At 53.8% G+C, this 18,999-nt stretch overlaps 3 protein-coding genes across 3 annotated transcripts; 1 reads left to right on the plus strand and 2 right to left on the minus strand.

Moving 5' to 3' along the window:
* Nucleotides 1–3,737: 3,737 nt before the first annotated feature.
* Rnaseh1-0 (Ribonuclease H1) lies at nt 3,738–4,755 on the minus strand (the record flags this gene model as incomplete). Its single annotated transcript, XM_036634273.1, has 3 exons — nt 3,738–3,768; nt 3,842–4,041; nt 4,078–4,755. The coding sequence occupies 3 exons, from the start codon at nt 4,753–4,755 to the stop codon at nt 3,738–3,740; spliced, it is 909 nt and encodes a 302-aa protein (XP_036499239.1).
* A 3,024-nt stretch (nt 4,756–7,779) lies between these two features.
* CGCS363_v002425 (uncharacterized protein) lies at nt 7,780–9,729 on the plus strand (the record flags this gene model as incomplete). Its single annotated transcript, XM_036634274.1, has 1 exon — nt 7,780–9,729. The coding sequence occupies one exon, from the start codon at nt 7,780–7,782 to the stop codon at nt 9,727–9,729; it is 1,950 nt and encodes a 649-aa protein (XP_036500580.1).
* A 947-nt stretch (nt 9,730–10,676) lies between these two features.
* Nucleotides 10,677–17,837, minus strand: CGCS363_v002426 (Cell wall alpha-1,3-glucan synthase mok13; the record flags this gene model as incomplete). Its single annotated transcript, XM_036634275.1, has 4 exons — nt 10,677–11,979; nt 12,028–17,199; nt 17,251–17,366; nt 17,418–17,837. The coding sequence occupies 4 exons, from the start codon at nt 17,835–17,837 to the stop codon at nt 10,677–10,679; spliced, it is 7,011 nt and encodes a 2,336-aa protein (XP_036500578.1).
* Nucleotides 17,838–18,999: the final 1,162 nt, after the last annotated feature.

The raw sequence follows: 18,999 nt of genomic DNA on the forward strand, positions 1-18,999 counted from the left end.
ATGACTTCATCAGTAGTACCGTGCCCAAGTTACGGGCTTGAAGTCGTCGTCTCTGGCACGTTACTCTGATCGGGTTTGTCACTTGGCACACCGGAATATACAATTATTTATGTAAGTTCTCACGTTCTTGATGAAAGTGAAAGGTCGTTGCGGATCATCTCCCACTCTGTGCGTCGTATTCATTCTCGTCTTCGAGGCGCAAAGGCCTCGAACCTGACGCATCCTGATCCTCGTCACCGACTCAAGTCTACTTGACCTCTTGGTTTGTTCAATATCTCGGACGGTCTCAAGGAATACCCTGGTAGAGGTGGTGGATAGGAGTCGAGGAGACGACAAGTGAGCGTTAGGCGGTGTTTGGCGAGTGACGACGGAGAAGAACTAAGGAGGCCTTCGGACTGAGAGACCACCGAGGCGTCTTGCCCGGCTTTTTCAATGAGCGGAGATAAGCGCGGTGAATTGCTGTTGCTGTTCACGTTACATGTTCGGACGGTTTTATAGTTCGTGAGGGTTGTAGCGAGTGTATATCGGGCTGATTCTGCTGCTTCTTTGCTAGAGTAACGACATCAAGGTAGAATATATATATATATATATATATATGCTGTCTCTGAAAAACTTGACTGGGACCGCCAACCAGTGATAATAGTCTTTTCCGTTTGGTGCTTTTTCGCTAGCTTGGTACTTCAGCAATGGTGAAATCTCATGATAATGAGGCGGAGTAATGCTTCGCCCTCAAGACAGTGGTGGTTTGTGTATGTTCGCAAGTGTCCCCGTCCGTGTGCTTTGTATGATACGGGCATATATACGTGACGGATGATGATGAGAGATGGTGGCTATGCAGACGGGCCGACGAAAGGGGGCGTGGGGTGCGGTCCGATGTCGTGAGAACTCGGTGGTGGCTGAGGTCTTGTTGAAGAGCTCCCTGCCACGACAAATATTAATTCGTTGCCTGTTTCAAGGAAAGCCCGAGTATCGTCTTTTGTAGTTGAGAAATAAGTAGTGGACGTTGAGAAGGTTGTACGTGGAGGGTTGTTAGGGTATAATGGTTTGGATGAGGATGGATGGTACTCGCCAGGCCAATGATATGGCATACGTGTAGGATTGAATATCGATGTAGCATTCGGTCTACTGAGCTCCAGGTTCTACCTTCCGCAGGAGTTTCTTTCTTCCAGCGCACTTTAGAGTCCTGTTCTGGACGTCTGTCCAGGATACGCCACTTGATTATGCAGGAATAGATGGGTGTCGATGAGGACTGGAGGAGAGACAGGTGAGGGATGCATGGTTGGGATCTGCGCATTGTTTACAACTCAGAGAATGAGGATTTTCCTCTTGATTCCGTAGTAATCTGCGAGGAAGGCCATTCAAACAGCCAGATCCATTGCGAGTCTAGAAGATGCTGCATGAACCCATTCGCAATATATACGGATAACTTTTGATCAGAGACTGAAGGATCTTGTCATTTGGTTTAGAGACTCCAGCCACTGAGTATTAATACCGGGGAAGACTTTGGCAGATAAGCTGTAAAACCAAAATAAATCTAGAAACGCTGGGTTCTAATGCGCTGTGGAGTCGATAAGAGTCTGCTACCTCATCAACGGTTTCTATGAGGACCTCTGAGAAAGCTCCGTGGGCAGGGTATGAACTTGTGCGACGATCAAAGTGCGCGCCATTTGTCGTGTATCTCTGGTGGAATACAACGAGAAAGATGACTGAAGGGGGAATGTGCTCGATGACATCGAAGGGATGTTGCGTGTAGCAGTCTTAGGAGGGGCGTGATCAGCGACGACTTCTTGATTACTGAGACACAAATACCATCACACCTTCCATTCATCAAAATAAAGCTCAGGGCAAATTGTCGAGAGAGTTCGCACATGGGTAATCACCGTGTATTATATGCGACGGCGAATGAAGTTGACTTGAGCGGATGCGAATGCGGATGAAGAGCGTTGCTAGCCACCATTCTTCTGCTGCGTGTACCGTCTCTCATTATAACATCTCTTACTGCGAGCGATGGAGTTAAACTCATCAAATGCGAGGACCTGACGATTGGCAGGAATAGCCCTGGGAGTTGAACTAGTTGAACTGAAGATCATCCCATTGGTGGTGGCATGTGTCAAGATTAGTTCGAGGGACTCGTTATCAAACTCGGGTCGCGGACACAGCGGGTGTTATACCTCTGTCGATGTGGAATACACTGGAGATGAGAAACAGCACCCAACGGAGCTGACGGGCAGCGCATCAAGAGATAAATGGATGCTACTGAGATGAAAGTGCTTATCTATCAGCGGGAACTCATTCTTTGAGGTACACCGATGGAAAAAAAAAAAAAGGCACACGAGGCACATCATTCTGTGACGGTCCTGTCCGCAGCTTGATCGGTGACGCTGTGTGTTTTATGAGGGCCCGATCTGGTGACGGCACAGAGCGTGGCCGGCTCGGTCCTCTTAATGCATATACAAACTAGGCATGTCCATAGTCTTAGTCTGCAGGATGAACCAAGCTCTTCCATGTGTTTACGACCATGAGGACCTATGGATTGACCTGTGAGTCGACGAAACTTTGCTCAAAGCGAGTTGTAACGGTCGCTGCATTCGTGGGATAACGTCGTTGTAGCCGGTTTATCATACTAAGAATGAGGTCGAGATAGAATAGATCCATAGTGTGAAAGCATGTGTAAGGTCCTTGGCTGGGTAGCTGCATAAAATGGCCAGCAACAAGGCCCATGGGCGAGAGGTTCGTCCCCAACATTCAACCTTGCAATTTGCGGTTTTGTGGCTCGTATGAGTTACCATGGGCTGGAGGAGTGGCTTATATAGTTACAGAACTAACTTGGTCATGTGCTCCTCTGCCATGCTTCTTCAAATCGGTATAAATATGGCTGTCGAGCGGTTTCCAAAGACCTGGGTAGCACAAGAAGAAATGCGGCGGGCCAGCGGCGGCCAGAATCGTGGGCGTCGCCAAAACTGAGCATTCAAGATAGGGGGTTGACGCTCAGATGGCGGGTTTCAGTCACCACAATAGCTGACGCTTAGCCGTCTTCTTCTGTGTATTACTTAGAGTGCATATACACACAGGGATGATGCTGGACAAGTTAAAGGGGTTAGCAGGCTACCATCGTACTTGAACAGGGACTCCCAACTGCTGAGTCTTCATGAACCGATGCTGGGCTTGCCATGGCTGAGGCAACGCGACGCAAAGTTCAGAAGCGCCATCTTTGGCGCTGCTTGAAGAAAGTTCCTGGATTCCTGTGGTTCTACGGGTGTCTTATATGTGTCTATCTGATGCAGCTACCATGGAGCAACGCCACGGAAAAGTGAGGCACCCATTTTCTGTGACGCCTTCGTGATCGCCGCCTGTGATTCATAAGTACCCAAGACTACCTTCTTCTTATGCAAGGTAGCTGGCATCTTTTTTCGTCTCGGACTTTCTTCATTATACGCCATCATTCCACCGAGCTGGAGGAGAAGCTCAGCCCCCATCGCCTGTCATGACTAGTCCTCCGGGCGGGAGAAGCGAGGCGGGTGAAACTGCCGCCATAAGAGGTGGTTTCTGCATGATCTGCATGCCAATTCGTTTCTTTGAAGAAGCTGACCGCTAAATTCCCGACGACCTCTACGGGATCACGGATAATGGCGTTTCGGTCACTTCTCATGGAGTCCAGAATCATCTGACACTCAGAAGCATTTTGCAAAGAAATGATCAGGTTGACGGACTAAGGTCCAACTGAAATGCGGTGTGTCCTAATCGTCGTCCAGGACAATGACCTCGTTTCTGTCAAGAATCTGTCAGCTTCATGAAGCAACTGCAATAGTCTGGGACGGACCCCCACACAATTACTACTTACTCATTTGAATGGCTTCGTCCCTTTCTCGAAACACCCTGAGCTTTCCAAACCCGCTTGATCTCCTCCTCGACCGTCGAACTGATAGCAGAAGCCCCCACGACCAGGCCTTCATTTGCAAGCCGATCGGCATCCTTGTTCAGCTCGCGGCGAACGTGCCAGAACTGAACCGTGACGCCCATCTCGCGGAGTTTGTCGATGTACTGCGTTAGCAAACGCCAAAGAGCTGCATTTTTTACAGCCCCGCCCCCCGCCGTTCGAAATCCATTCGTCTTCCATTTCGCAATATAAGGCGGTTCACCTTTTTTTCCGCCTGCGATGGACTTGACGACGTACTCTGAGTCTGACTTGACGATGATGTGTCTCAACTTCTGGGGCTCTCCGTTGGGCTTTCTCACGCCTCCGTGCTTCACGGCATCGGTGTACCGTTGAACACCACCCCTGGCGACAATCGTCGCGCCATGGAGCGCAGATATGGCGGACATGATTTCGGCAATGTTGTTTGTGTGTTTGCCGCCCTCGAGAAGATGGTTCGGAATCCGGGCAGCCATGTTTTTGGGGTTGCCGGGTGCGAAAAATACTCCATAACCTGACTTGGTTGCCCTTACCGTGCCGTTCCCAGGGCAAGCGCCATCGATGGCGATGACGAGGGGATCCTCGTGCCCAGAGTGTTGCGACGAGGGGCTGCACATGTGAGTGAACCCCGTCTGGCTGTCGAAGAGCTCTATTTTACCGTCGTTGTTTTGGAAGAAGGCTCCTCTCAAGGACCCCGAGGAACGACTGAGAGCCGGGCCTGACGCCTTGTCCTGTTGGTCGAATTGGGGCTGGTCCCCATTTTTTGGCGCGGCTTTTGCAGCTCGACCAGTTTTATTCCGCCTGTATCCCGATGCTTGAGGCCGCTTGTACGGATGGTACATGATTTCAGATCGTAGGGTTGGTTGTGAACGATAATGATGATGACTTTCGCAGATTTGGGACGTGAAGTAGGTACACGGGTACTGTGGCTGGCAGTGTCTCCTGAAAGATGGTGGACGTGCGCACCCTCCCCCCACGTTAGTGTCCTTTGTTCTTAGCCAGAGCAGGAACATTCCATGTCAAACTTGATTGCCAACAAATTTATCGAAAATTCATCCAATTGCAAATTTGGCATCGCAAAGAATCATTAACCAGAACCACCGTCTCGTTCTGCCAATGTCGTCCACCTGAGAATCCCAGACGCGGTGCGACGCGTTGAGCCAGCGCCTTTCCGGTCGTCTGATATATGCTCACGCGAAGCCAGGAAGACACGACTAATAAGCTTTGAGCCTATTTGTCGCGTCATTGTTGGCACATCATCCGACTTCCAGCCGTCTACGCCAACCCGACATCCCCGTCCACGCCTACCAGACGTCCCCCGTCCTCAACTTGCTGCGTCTGGAGCGTCACGGATCCGCAGTCGAATCTATGGCGAATCTACAGAGCCAGACCTTCGTTTGCTCCTTCCCTGTCGCTAGCTACGTCTGACCCCTTCTGAGCATCAAGATGCTTCACGACACAACTGGGTTTGCTTGAAATGAAGCCAAAAAAAATCTCATTTAAACATTCAGCTGCATTGCTAAACCTGAGAACTCCATAGCTGTCCGTTCACTTGAAAGGAAATGCTCCTAGCCTTAGTACGTGAACACTGATTCACATCTTCGACTTTTTCTCCAATAGTATGCAACTCTCCGGCACTGCCCTCGGATCCATATCAAGTGGATGATCACAACCCGCATGGCGCTGAAGCTCGTCCGTCAACCACTCGGTATGTTTCTCGTCAGGGGTCAGATCTATCGCAGATAGCACACCTCCAGCAACACAATAAGCCTCGTTATTGTCGCTAGTCGGAACAAGCCACCAATCTACCCTGACTCCCAATACGCCGAGACCTTTCAACTCTCGCCACAAAGCCTTCCAGAGATCCCTGTTCTTGACCGGCTCTTCATTCACCGTCAACCATCCGTTCTCGCGCCATCTCCATATCCAAGGTTCTCGGTCCCTTTCTCCGCCTCCCATACCTCTGGCGACGTATTCGGACTCTGTCTTCACTACGAGGTGTCTTACAACACACTCATGTCCATCTTCGTGCTTCGGGCAACTGCAGAACCCTCCCTCGGCGCAAATTCGCCTCGAGATCTTGAGTCCTGCCAACGCGGCGTGAAGCTCCGCGCGCGGGCCGGTAAAAGTGCCGTCGGATAAGAAGCGCTTAGCGTTATTTGGATTCTCCGGACCAAAGTACACGCCGATGGTTGAGGTATCGTCTGAAAAGCGCGGAGCTTGGATCCCTTTGACTGCCACGACGAGAGAGTCGATATGAGCAACATCTACATGGTCTGGACAGGCTACGTGGATGAAGCTGGTGTTATAGTCGATTGCCTCGAGTTTGGTGACACAGTTGTTGAGATAGTCACCAAAGACGGTTGGAAACCTGAAGGTGGACTTATAGGTTTCTACCGCCTGTGGTAATGCTGCACAGCAATGACAGGAAGGCTGCTCTACTTTCATCGCTGTCACTTGTGTTCGTTGCAAAGTTATGTACTTAGTGTATTGTATAGATAGATGTATGTTAAAACACATGTTAACATACATAGGACTTAGTCTAGCTTTGCTCACCTGTGTTACAATCTTTTGCTACTTTTCTTAGGCGTGAACTTGAAAATGAGGAGATGGGCGCGAGAGGCGTAAGCATGATGAGTAAAGGAAGATGCAAGCATATCTTTCGGATGAGGAGCCTTTATATAGTACAAGACTTCATACTGAAAGCTTCCACGGCCCAAGCTGTGATCTGATCTTTTGCCCTTGCCCCAGCAACCTCCAAAGTCGAATCCTATATTGTGAAATCTTCCGACTTCCCCGCAATGTATGAGCTCAAAATCGTGAGAGTTTTCAGTCAGAGGGCACCGTTGAAGACATTAGATGAACCTTTTCTGGGGTCCAGACCTGCCTCGCAGCCAACCAGCTTAGCTCTATGAAGCAGACCTCATATGCGACATGTGATGATGGCGAAAACTTCTGCGAAGGACGAATCCAGGTCAACAATTCTGAGTTGACCTGGAGGCGAGATATGTAGAATGAAGGATTATTTGTGCCATCGTGACGACTCCATCTCATGAGGCTGTCGACTTACATGCTGCTAGCTGTGTACCCAGCAAAACTGTAATGACGATACTTTCAGTTCAAAGTAAACAAAAACAAAAGTACGTCAAAGTTGCCAGAAGCTTCTTTAACAGCAGGAAGACCGCGCATTGGTCTTTACAAATCGTGCATGGAAACAGGTTGCAGTGACGCTGCGTGGTTGAGACCGCGTGAGGTAGGACTAGGATCCCGCGAACCCCCCAGCAGTATTCTTCGTAGGCGCCAGCTTTGGGGAGCGCTAGCACGCTAACCGCTCGGAAGCCACCCTGAATTCCGCCAACGACCGCTAACAGAACGGCAACGTTATCTCATCCAACCTCCACGAACCCCTCGCAAGCACTGCGAAGATGAGAACATCAACATCGCCAACGTCGCATCGTCTTAATGGCCTGCATGGGATCCATGCAGCAAGCCCCGGTTTTCTCCAGGGAAATCGATCACCTCGAAGATAGGAAATCGCTCATCAGGGAACCCGATCGATCGCGGAGTTCTGGTTGGAGGAAGACCCTCCGTGTGATGCATCGTAGCACTGAAGAAAAAGCAATTCTCAACTTGCGGACGCCGCCGTTGCCGACAATGGACGAGAAGAGACCGGCAGCACCAGGTCCGGGGGACTCTCCAATGATTCTCGCGTCATCGCCTAGATGAGGTGTATATAATTTGGAAGGTTCTCATGCCCCGCGCTGATGAGATCCAAGTAGGAGCTCATTCTGTGGAAGGCTCACCCGCTCGCCTCTCAGGAACCCTTCCGGACGATATTGAACATGAGTACAGGACAAGGAGAAAACATGAACATTGGTCCCCCGAGCACAAGGATCGGGTGGCACCGTATTGTATTTAGCGATTCTGGCAGCCTACCTCAGGGCGACTCGGACTCGGACTCTGGGGAGTCCTGGCCGTCGATCCACACGTCTGACTTCTCCACTGAGTCTGACGATGATGCCCTCACGACCGACTACGAGGATGACTATCTCTTGCGCACCGGCATCAAACCGTGGCCGACTCCGGGTCCCAGACCACCGCCCCACGCCCGGGTCAAGAAACCCGTCAAGGAGGTCCGTCTGACGGTCCAAGGCAGGAAGGACGCCGCCCTCATCTTCGAAGATCCCAAACTGCGGCAGCAGCCCGCCTTCTCTTCGTGGGAAGCTGAGCTGGGACCGGAGAGAGTGAAAAGACGCGAGCGTAAACTGCTGCTGCGCCGCCAACGCCAGACTGAAAGCTTACGCCGAAAGGAGCATTCGCCCTCGCCCTCACCATCGCCCTCGATCTCAAGTGATACGGAAATGGACGAGTCGGACATGGACGACTCAGAAATGGACGACTCTGATTTTGATGATATCAACCAGCTCTTCGCCGAGGCGCTGCGGCAACACGACATCGCCACCGGCATGGACCCGGCAAGCCTCCGCCGCCGCCAACAACGTCGCATGCTCGCAGAAGAGGCGGAACCGCAGCCAGCATCGAAGCTGCGCGAGCAACGACGTAGAGCCCTGGCAGACAAGGAGCGTCTGGAAGAAGAGGAGGACCGACGTCGTCTGCTCGAAAAAGAACGCTTCAGATCGCTGCCGCACAACGACCCGGAGAGCAGGCGAAGATTGCTCCGCAAACCTGGGGAAACGGAGTTTCTCGAGATGCGGCGCAGATGGTATGAAGGCGAATGCCGTCACAACGAAAGGGAGGCACGACGCCGTCTGGTTGAAGCGGAACGAATGGCCCAGCTGCCGTACAGCGACCCCAGGACCAAAGAAAGAATGCTCCGCCGACTCCACGAAGCCAGAGACGATGTGGAATGGTATAGGGTTGACGACGAACCTAGCAACCCTCCGACTCAGCCAAGCACGCAGCAAGCTGCTCAACTCGGTGACTCATTCAACAACCAAACATCAGAAAACGTCCGCCGCCCTCCCGCGCAACCCCCCCTCCCCTCCCACTTCACACTCGGGAGGATCCCAAGGGCCCGGTCCCCAGGCGTCCAAAACGACATCCTCAGAAACGCAGCATTGCACGAACCCTCAATCACCGGCCCCAACAACTTCACACACATCAGACACTTCCCCAACCTCAGAAGGCCCATCACCTCGACTCTCGTCGTCTCAACCGCAGTCCACGTCCCCAAGAACGGACCCCCTACCGTGTCAGTCTACTTCGGGCCCTCCAACCCGCACAACCTCCGCCTCACCCTCCCACCGCCCCAGTCCCCACGAGACTCCCAAAACGCCTACCGCGCCTCCCTCTTCGCCCTCATCGTAGCCCTCCGCGCCGCCGGCCCCTTCTCCCAACCCCCCTCCTCCTCCTCTTCCTCACTCCCCCGCCCGGCCGAGCAGACGACCCACCTCATCCTCCAAACGCACTCCTCCGCCCTCATCCGCCACCTCTACGGCGAGGACGGCGAGTTCGGCCCGGACCCACACCCGCTGGTCTACGGCTGGTCTTTCAACAGCTGGCGCACCTGGTCCGGCAGCCTCGTCTACCACCGCGACCTCTGGATGACACTCCTCAGCGACATGGACTACTCCCAAGAGGTCGCCGGCCTGGCGTGCGTTGTGATCCGCCACCCCTCCGAGTGCGATTTCTGGGACGTCCAGTCGGGCATGGCCTTCCGCATGGCCAGGAGGCAGCCGCTCGGGGGCACGACGAGGCCGTGGAAGGGCGCCATCTGCGCTGCCGACGCCGCCGGGGAGGTTGAGGATGCGGAGGAGTTTCCTTACTATTACAACTCTGGATGGATCGAGGTCTAGGTAGTTGAGAGGGGGAACGGTTTCAGTTTTGCGCGTGTCAGACCGTTGGCGTGAACATATTCAGGCGAAGTGTTTTACTTACTTTCCGTAGCCCGTGAACCTCTCTCGTGGAGCAATGGCAACCAGTCCTTACCAATACAAAGCATACCTCATAGCCGCGCAACTTCCACCGTGATTGATTAAGATAAAGACTAGATAGGACATCATCGCACTGTCGTGTCGAGCACTCTGGCCGACTGACGAGACGAGGGACGAGACAGGTGACAGCTGAGAAGTATGCTAATTCGGTCTGCTTTGCAGCCTATAACCATGTGTCAGTGTAGGTTCATTTTCATAGAGAAGCATCAGCGAAGACTTACCAGAATACTCTGGACATCAACTTACCCTGAAACAACTTCACATGAGTCAACGGCACCAGAGTTTATTAATCATGATTTGATTTTTTCAAAAAAGGAATGAACACATAGCATAAGTCTAATCTAAAGGTTATCCGTGAACGTGTTTGTTGCCGCCGTCAAGATATTTCGCGCGCGCGCCCTCCTTGGCCTTGCCGCCTCCTCCTTTGCCCCCAAGCGGTTGGGGTACATGTATGTTTGATGTAGATAAGCGGAACGAACAAAACACCATACACGAGGACGGCCCGTCCCGTCTCTCGTCCTCCTCTCCCCGATGTCGTATCTCTCCCTTTTTTTGCTCCTCCCCCGTGGCGGGGGTAAAAAAGAATATGCTTCGCAGTCCGTGGGCCATTAACGAACGCTTTTTCTGTGTGTGTATATAACAAAGAAGGTTATAACATCATTATACAATCCAAAAAAACAAACAGGCTCCGTGAAAATGTGTATAGGTAAGTGAGAGAACCGGCCCTGAACCCAACATGACAAATTGGGGCGGCGACGCCCCGGGGTATTTGTGACTTTTTCGCAAAATCAATCGCATCATGCTCCCGTTTAAGGCTTCGAGACCTGCTCCTTTCTGAAGAACTTGAAGAAGAGGATTGGGATGACCATTTGGAATCCCAGGCAGATCCAGAACCACCAACTCGCGATACCAGGCATCAGGCCCTGGGAGAAGTCGGGGAAGGTCGTGTTGGGCGACAGGGCGTTAGGACTCGTCGCGCGCGCCAGCATCGTGAAGGCACTGCCCACGATTTGAGCACCGATGAGGACGGCCAACACGTGCTGGCGCGTAAGTGTCGCGAGAAGCATCATACCCAGACCGACACCCTGGATGTTGTCCAAGAGACCGAGCCAGAGCCACAGGCAACGCGAGAGGATGGCGGAGCCGACGGGGCCACCAGCCCAGGGGAGGTACATGCCCATGCTGCTGGTTCCCCAAAGCATCTGCGCCCAGCGAGGAGCGCAGAGACCGATGGCGAAAATAGGCAGAAGCCACGTGTGACTCTCGGAGAAGTAAGAGAAGACGTAGAGGATGAGGCCCCAGAGGACGACGAAAAAGCCCAGGGCGAGGAGCACGACTCCCCAGCCAGGGATGAACTGGGAGGCAAAGAGGAAACCCCAGTTACGTCCGTAGGGAGCCGACAGCCAGTAGTTCTGGATGATGATCATGATGAAGAAGACCGGGACGAGCTTGCGGCGGATGAGGGAGATGTAGAAACCGGGGATAACGTCGGGAGCCTGGCGGTAGTAGTCGGGGAGACCCAGGAACAGAATGACACCGATAGCCCAGAGCATGCAAGCAACGGGAACGCAGATGATGACAGACTTGGGGATGGTGGTACCGTCCAGGTAGGCCATGGGAGAGGTCTCGGGGGTGTGCGTCAGGGATCCCCAATACCAGAGCATGAGGGAGTAGACCTGAGCAACACCGGCAACCGCAAGGGCACGCATGATCCATTGCTTCGTGGGAGCTCCACCTTCGTCACCAAAGTTGAGGGCGAAGGACAGAGCACCAGCGCTAGCGCCAGCAGCATAAAGAGCGGTGGCGGCGTCTTGCATAGCAGCGCTGGCTTGCCAAGGGGATAGCAGTGGCGAGACACCCAACAGGAGGAAGGCCAGGCCGAAGAAGAACCAAGGAAGGGAGAGGGCGTAAACAGACTTGGTCATACGGACCAGGAACCACCACAAGAAGGACGTGACGAGATAAGTAGCCGCAACAATGTACAGCTTGAGGGGCGTCTGATTGGTGTCACCAGTAAGGAGGACGATTTGGTACGAGTTGATGGAGATGACCTGGGCGAAGGAGAGGAAGAAAGCGTAAACGGGCCAGTCGCCGATGCGGATAGAGAGGATCCTGCGGTTGTTAGTGTTGAGCTCGCGAACAAAGGTGTTGGGCACTTACTTCTTGAGACCAGTGGGTGCGTTGTAGTTGTCACCCAACAGGAACTCATCGTCAACGGGGCTGTCATCGTAGCGAGTAGCGCCCGTGAGACCACTGGGGGTGCGGCTGCGGCCACGCTCGCCATCCATCTTGGCACCGAGACCAGCGCTGGAACCGGGGCGGCTAGGGTTCGGGCTTCTTGAGCGGCTGTGGTCTCTGCGGCCAAGCTTGGCATCACGGTATCTGGCAAACCACTTCTTCTCACTCTTTTGGAGGTAGTTCTCAATGCAAAGGTCGTTGATGGAGTTCTTGGCGGTAAGACTGTTCAGCATTTGCTCGAACTCGTCGTAGAATTCTCCGTTCTTGTCCGTGAAGTTCTGGTCAACGTTCATCAACTTGAGATCGTGGCGGTCACCAACGACATCAGGCAAGGACAGCTGAGAGCTGTTGCGCTGCTGCTTGTAGAAGCTGGGTTGAGGGAGGGCCAAGTCGCCAAAGCCAGGAGTGACAGGGGAGGTAGCATCGTTCTGGGCGCGAATAGCGAAGCTGTCCACACTCATCATACTCTCACGGCCACCACCAATGGAGCTGGAGAAAGAGCTGCGACGAGAAGAGGGGATACTGTGCCAAGGAAGGTTGGGAACAGGCAGACCAGGAGATTCGGAGATGCGGGGGCTGGCAACACGGGTAGGCGGCGGGAGAGGAGAGGTGGCTCTGGAACCGGTAGGAGTCAACTCGGCACCGTACTCGCTGACAGCCACGCTGGAGCGGAGAGAAGAGTCGGTCAGGTTGCGAATACCGCCAGACTTCTTCTGCTTGGCAGCCTCCTTCTTGTGAACCTTGATGGAGTCGTTGTAGAGGGTATCCAGTTGTCTGATCCATTGGGCGACGGGGAAACGCTGCTTGGCACTCCAGGCACGCATGAGAGCTCTCTTTCTCGGCTTGCACTTCAGGGCGGATTCGATAGCCTGCTTGAACTGCTGAAGCATGTGGGCAGGAGTCATGGACTCGACCGTGAACCAGAAACCGGGCATCTGACCAAGACCACCAACACGAGCACCGACACCCAGAGCTCCCTTACGACCGAACTCGACGGCAACGAGACCAAAGGGCTCGTCACGAGAGGGAATGAGGGCGAATTCGGCACCAGAGAAGATGTAGGGAGGCAGCTGAGTGAACTCCGGCTTGCTGAAAACACGCTTGGGGTACTTCTCCATAAGCTTAGCGAGCTTGAGAGCTGCGAACTTTCCGTAGAGATCGATGACGGGACCAATGCAAATAAGCTGGGTGGAAGGATACTTCTCGAGAACGGTGGGGAAGATATCGGCGATCAAGTCGACACCCTTTTGCAGCGACCAACGACCGACGAAGACGAACAGATCAGCATTGGGGTTGACCTCAAGACCAGCCCATTCCTGGGCTTGTCTGCGAAGAGTAGCGCGGTTGGCCTCGAAAGTCTCGTCGATCTTGATGTCGTCCTGGTGGTTGGAGATGTCCTCCTCGGGGTTCCACTCGCCAGTGTCGGAGGGATCGGGGTTAGGCAGTTGACCAATGTTCTTCAGAGACCAGAAAATGGGGTAACGAGCCAGGGAACGATCACCATACTTCTTGGAGACACCAACGGCACCGAAACCGCGCTGATGAATACGGAGGTAACTGGCAGCAGCGTGCAGCAAGTTGAAAGCAGAACCGTACTGGACGTAGTCCTTGACGACCTTCGGGGGCAAGTTGAAGACGCTGTACACTTCCTTCTGTTCCTCCTCGGTTCTCATGGGCCACATACCCTGGAACTCGGCGTTGTGCAGAGACAGACAGACGGGAACGGTCTCAGGAAGGAGGTAAAGAGGAGCGGCGGCACCATGGTAATCGTTGATGTGGTAGATGTCGACGTTGAAGCGGCGGATAGACTCGGCGATACAGCTGTTCCAGGCGCAGTAGAGGATAGCACTCTCGAGATCGTCCATGCGGGCAATGTACGGGTCGGCCTTGGTCTGCTGACGGAAGATCGGAGCATCGAGAATGACGTAGGTGATGTTCTTGTGGACGTGGTAGTAGACCTTGACTTCGTAGGATTCGCCCATGACTTCGACAAACATCGGCTCGGCCTCGTTTTCCAGGGGGTATTCGACGTCGCCAACGACGGGGACAACCCAGATCAGGTCGACGTGGGTCAGAGCTTGACTCATGAGCTTGGCCATGACACCAAGACCACCGATCTTAATGCTGATCTTCCAGTCGTCGATGTTGTACTCCATGGTGGCGATGAGGACCTTTCTGCGGGGGACACCGCCGGTGGCCGCGGCGGCGGCTGGCGTGACGAGGGGAGATGGGGGAATCTGGGACATCTCGAGAGATTTGCCTTTTTCTCCGAAGTTAATGCTGGACTCATTCCCGAGCTTGAGTGGTAACCAACCCTTCTTGGAGAAGCCTGACTTGTTGATCTTGACTTGGTAGAATCCCTTCATGTAGATCCATCCAGCAAGAGCGGCCAGGACAATGGGCATAAGACCCAGGAGGAAGAAGAACACAATCTGGATCCACATGTTGCCCTGGGGCTCAGTAGAAATGTTCCAGTTGGCGTCGTTCAGGACAAGCTTGTAAGACAGATAAGGCATGGGGGGAGGACTGGTCAAATTGACCACGTTGTCAGACAAGGAACTGGGGGGGAGACGATCAAGTACTCCATCACCGTTGGGGTCGCCGTAGATGAACGAGACATCAGGCTGGTTGTCGGGGTTGATACCCCAGAGGTTGAGCTGAACCTGGGCAGGCCACTCGTACATGAAGTGAAGCGACCACTGGTTGTCCGCAACTTGGTCCATTAGGTTGGGAAGACCGGCGTCGTATCCCCACTTGTTGAACGGTCCGTGGAGGAAGATGTGAGGCCATCGGCGAGCGTACGGGATGTCGCTGCTGTCGGAGTGCTGGGAGAAGGAAGATGATCCCAGAGGCTGACTCCAGTATTGGACAATCAAGTGCTTGCCCTCCCACTTCTGAAGGTCGGTTCCCTCCCAAGCCTGGTCAACCATGCGGGAGTTGGCACCGGTGTAAACTTGCCAGTTGCTCCAGCTGGAGCCCCAGTTGGTGCTGTAACGCCACTTGTTAGCACCGGCGGCCGAGTGTTGGATCGTGTAGACGCCGTTGCTCTCCTTCATCAGAGAACGAGAATAGTTCGCAGTGGAGGGGAAAACGATGGGGTTGTAGGGCTTGCCGAAGCGGACGAGGAAGTGGTCAGTGGCATTGGTTCCCTTGGTGCCGGCCGGGTGGTCGAGAGTGATCTTGATGATGCCATCAGGGACGTTCTGGAGGTTGGCAGACCACTTGTAAACGGAGGGAATGGCGCCAGTCCAGGACTCCTTCTCAATGGGGTCCATCGCACCGCAGACAGGAGTATCGAAGGTGACATTGGTCTTAGTGTTGCCATCGACGTTGACGTAGGCGCTGATAGCGTTGGTAATGTCGCTGCAGGTCACCTCGGTGGAAAACTTGATAGCAATGGGAACCACGCCATTGGCATCGGTGGAGTCGATTGGATAGTCGTGGCCAGGCTCAAATCCAGTAACCACAGGCGCAATTTCCATCCACTTGGTGGAGGGAACATAGGCTCGGAATTCGAAGGGAGTCATGGTAATGGAGCTCAAGCAACCGGCCTTCTTGGTAGTGCCCGTAAACGTGTTCGTCTTGGACGAGCTCTCGAGGGTGATGGCATCGTCGCTGCCGAACAAGTTGCGAACCTTGCTGCTGGCGTCGAAGGGAGCAATGAAGGCGTCGTCAGAGTTGCAGTCGAAAGTGTAGGTAGTCTCGTTAGGGCTGTTGTGGTAGACCAGCCAGACGGGGTCGCTGGTCTTGCCAGACTGCGCACTACTGAGGTAGTCGCGGGCTACACTCCAGATACCAGTCTCGGTGGCGGAGCCACTGCCGTTGTGCAGAATGTACTGGGTCTGGTTCGCCAACTGCTCAACGAGCCAACCACCCTCCAAGACGGGGTACTCGTCACGGAAAGAGAAGATGCGCTTCATCCAGTTGCGCATGGGGTGGGAGGGATCGCGGTGGTCGTAGGCAACGGTATCGTCCTCACATCCCTTACGACCCTTCGTGATGGGCCAGTTGACGTAGACAGAGTTGTCGCCAGCATAGCAACCGTGGTACTTCCAAGCTTGAGCAGCAGAGAACGCCTGACGACCGAAAACGTAGTTGTTTGCAGTGTTGTCCAGAACATAGAAAGCCTGCTCCTCGCCGTAGTAAACAAGAGGAGCACCGGGAAGAAGCAGTGTAGTGATGAAGTATGCGAGAAGCATGCGCTCAGTACCCAGCTCAATCGCAGGCCAACGGAAAACGTCCTGGTTCGTAACTCCGTACAGGTGGCGAGGGTCAAACTCTCCGGTGTTGGCGTTGTAGAAATCGTTTGTCAGAACCATCTGGTTCCAAGTCTGAACCCAGTCGGTGGGAAGATCGTAACCAGCCTCGAGATGACCACTCATACCAAGGAATCGAGTCATGAAACGGTAGATGGAGTAGTGGAAGGCACCACCATCGAGCGCGCTCTTACCGTGCTCACGAATGAAGACGCCAGAATTAGCGGAGTCGTTAGACTTCATGTTGGCGGCAGTGGCAAGGTCCAAGGATGAAGCCATCTCGGGTGTTCGGCCACGACCAAGGTAGATGGAACCCAGAGTGTTACCACTGGTGATTTCACCGACGACCATGAAGTTATCCTTGCCGACGTCCTTGGCGCACTTTCGCATAGCGGTACTCCATTCAGCCTGAGCGTCGACGGTCACCTGGACAGCCTTGTCGATACGGAAACCATCGATATCCAGCGTCTGAATGGTCATGCAAGAGTAGAGCTCGAGACGCTCTCGCACCGAAGGGACCCACTCACGAAGACGGTCCTGGACGGAGGCGAACTTTGCCAATTGACGCTGCCAATCCGGGAAAACACCGAAAGCCTCAATGTCACCATATTGGTCGAAATCACTGTCGTAGCAACCCTTGAGCTGAGCGGTGACATTTGAGGCGACGAGGCTACCATCCTCGAACCAGAAAGCAGGGTATTCACAAGATTCGTTGTAGGTGTTGCCAATGTCGAAATCGAGATACCTGCGGGACGACTTCCAGAGAACCTTGTGTTCCTCGGTCAGGAAGGGGGTGGACGCGTTGAGATAACCCTCAAAACCAATGAGATCGCCCATGCTGTATCAATGTAAGTAACGACAATGCCGCTGCGAGCGGGGGTTTACTCACGTCGCCATTGTCTGGTCCATGACCACGTACATCCCCCTCGCATGGATCTCGTCGATGGCTCTCTGCCATGCCGTGATGTTACCGAAGTGCTTGTCCAAGAGGGTGAGATCGAGAGGCTAAGTAACCATTAGCTGCCGCGTTCCGTCGCTGTGTCGCGTGTGCCATACCGAGTATGAATCCGCCTTCCATGGGTCGTTGATGAATGGGGAGCCAGCAATGTAGATACCCTTCACTCCAATACCCTGAATGTAGTCCAACGTGTCGATAAGACCCTCCACGTCTCCTCCATGACGGAGCTGGTTGCTCATGATATCATGTTCGAATAGCGTGCCGTTGGCATTGTCGTTATCGGGGTCGCCATTGACGAAACGATCGATGAATAACGTATAGAATGGGAAACGCCAATTTGTTGGTGATTCTTGGAAGGTGTGGTTGTCTCTCTTTCCCGAGTATTGGAATGGAGTTGTTGCTTCTCTGTTGGTGTTGAGGTTGTAATCGACTTCGCTGGCGGTGTACTTGAGTCCGGAAACGAGTGTTGTTGATGCAGTAAGGAGTGTAAGTGCCCAAACCTTTAATGAATTAGACATTGTTACTCGAACTCGCCGCTGGGCGAGTGAGTCAAGGCGTACAAAAAATAGACAGGAATGAGTGACGAATTGAAGAAAGGAAGGAATGTGGTGATGTTTGGGAGGGAGGGAGTGTGAAAGGCCGCAAAGCAGACCAGCAAGCAGCAGAACGAATGACGAGTTAGACACGAGACTAGGCCGTGGCACTGGGACGGATGGGAAGAAAACTCGGCCGTCAACACCACGTTGGAACAGATGGGAGAAAAAAAAGGGGGTAATCTCAAGGGAACCCAGGTCAGCCCAATGCCCCAGGCTGAAGTGCGGAAAGGGGGATCAGGGAGTGGCTGGGGCCGCAGAAGCGTCAAGTGTCCATGAAGGATCTATCCATCCGCCTCGCCTCCCAAGGCTCCAGTCTCCAGTCTCGTCGTCTGGGCGGGCAAGTCGCGGCGCGGTACAGAGTGCGGTGACCACCCCTCGAGGGCCGCAGGGCGTCGATTTCGTGATGAGAGATGGGGCCCCTTCTGCAGGAACGGACCAGCCGAATCGCTAGCCCTTCCTCCTCTCGCCTCTCAAGCTCTGAGAGGTTCCTGCCAATGGCCAAGCTCTCTTAGAGGTCCCCTCCATCTTGGATGATGGGCGACCCAACCAACCCCTCTCTTGGTACCAATAGACAGTGCTACAGCGGCGTGTTGACAGGGCCCTCTCTGCGTCCTGTTCGAGAGTCCGCCTGTGAGAGGACAGGCTCGGAAGCAGAAAGCGCAGGTACAGGAGGTACAGAAGGTACATGATAATGTGGCTCCGGGGGTGGCCTGGGGCTAATTCTGGCTATACGAAGTTTGGAATATGGATATGCATCAGCGGCAGGCTCTTGCCTGTCTGGCGGCGAACCATGAGGGCGATGGGAGATTGACAGGCTCCGTGTTGAATTACCATTTTGGACGAGCCCACAATAGAGAGTGGCCAATACGGTGGCCCCGAGGTCAGCGGAAGCAGGGGTGAGGGCTGGGGTGCCAGGATAGGCCGGCACGGGCTCTCGGTTCTTGTTGGTTGATTCGGGCGAGCTCCGTCGTCGGTCGAGGTATCCGCTGTCAGTCGGGCCCCCGGTCGCGTGGGTGGATGGAGGACGTGCTTGCCTGTATCGAGTCAGTTTTAGTTTTGGCTGGTTCCCCTCTCTGAGGCCCAA

This window comes from Colletotrichum siamense (assembly GCF_013390195.1).
Source record: "Colletotrichum siamense strain Cg363 chromosome Unknown KSG_Cg363_contig02, whole genome shotgun sequence".
NCBI classification, from domain to species: domain Eukaryota; kingdom Fungi; phylum Ascomycota; class Sordariomycetes; order Glomerellales; family Glomerellaceae; genus Colletotrichum; species Colletotrichum siamense.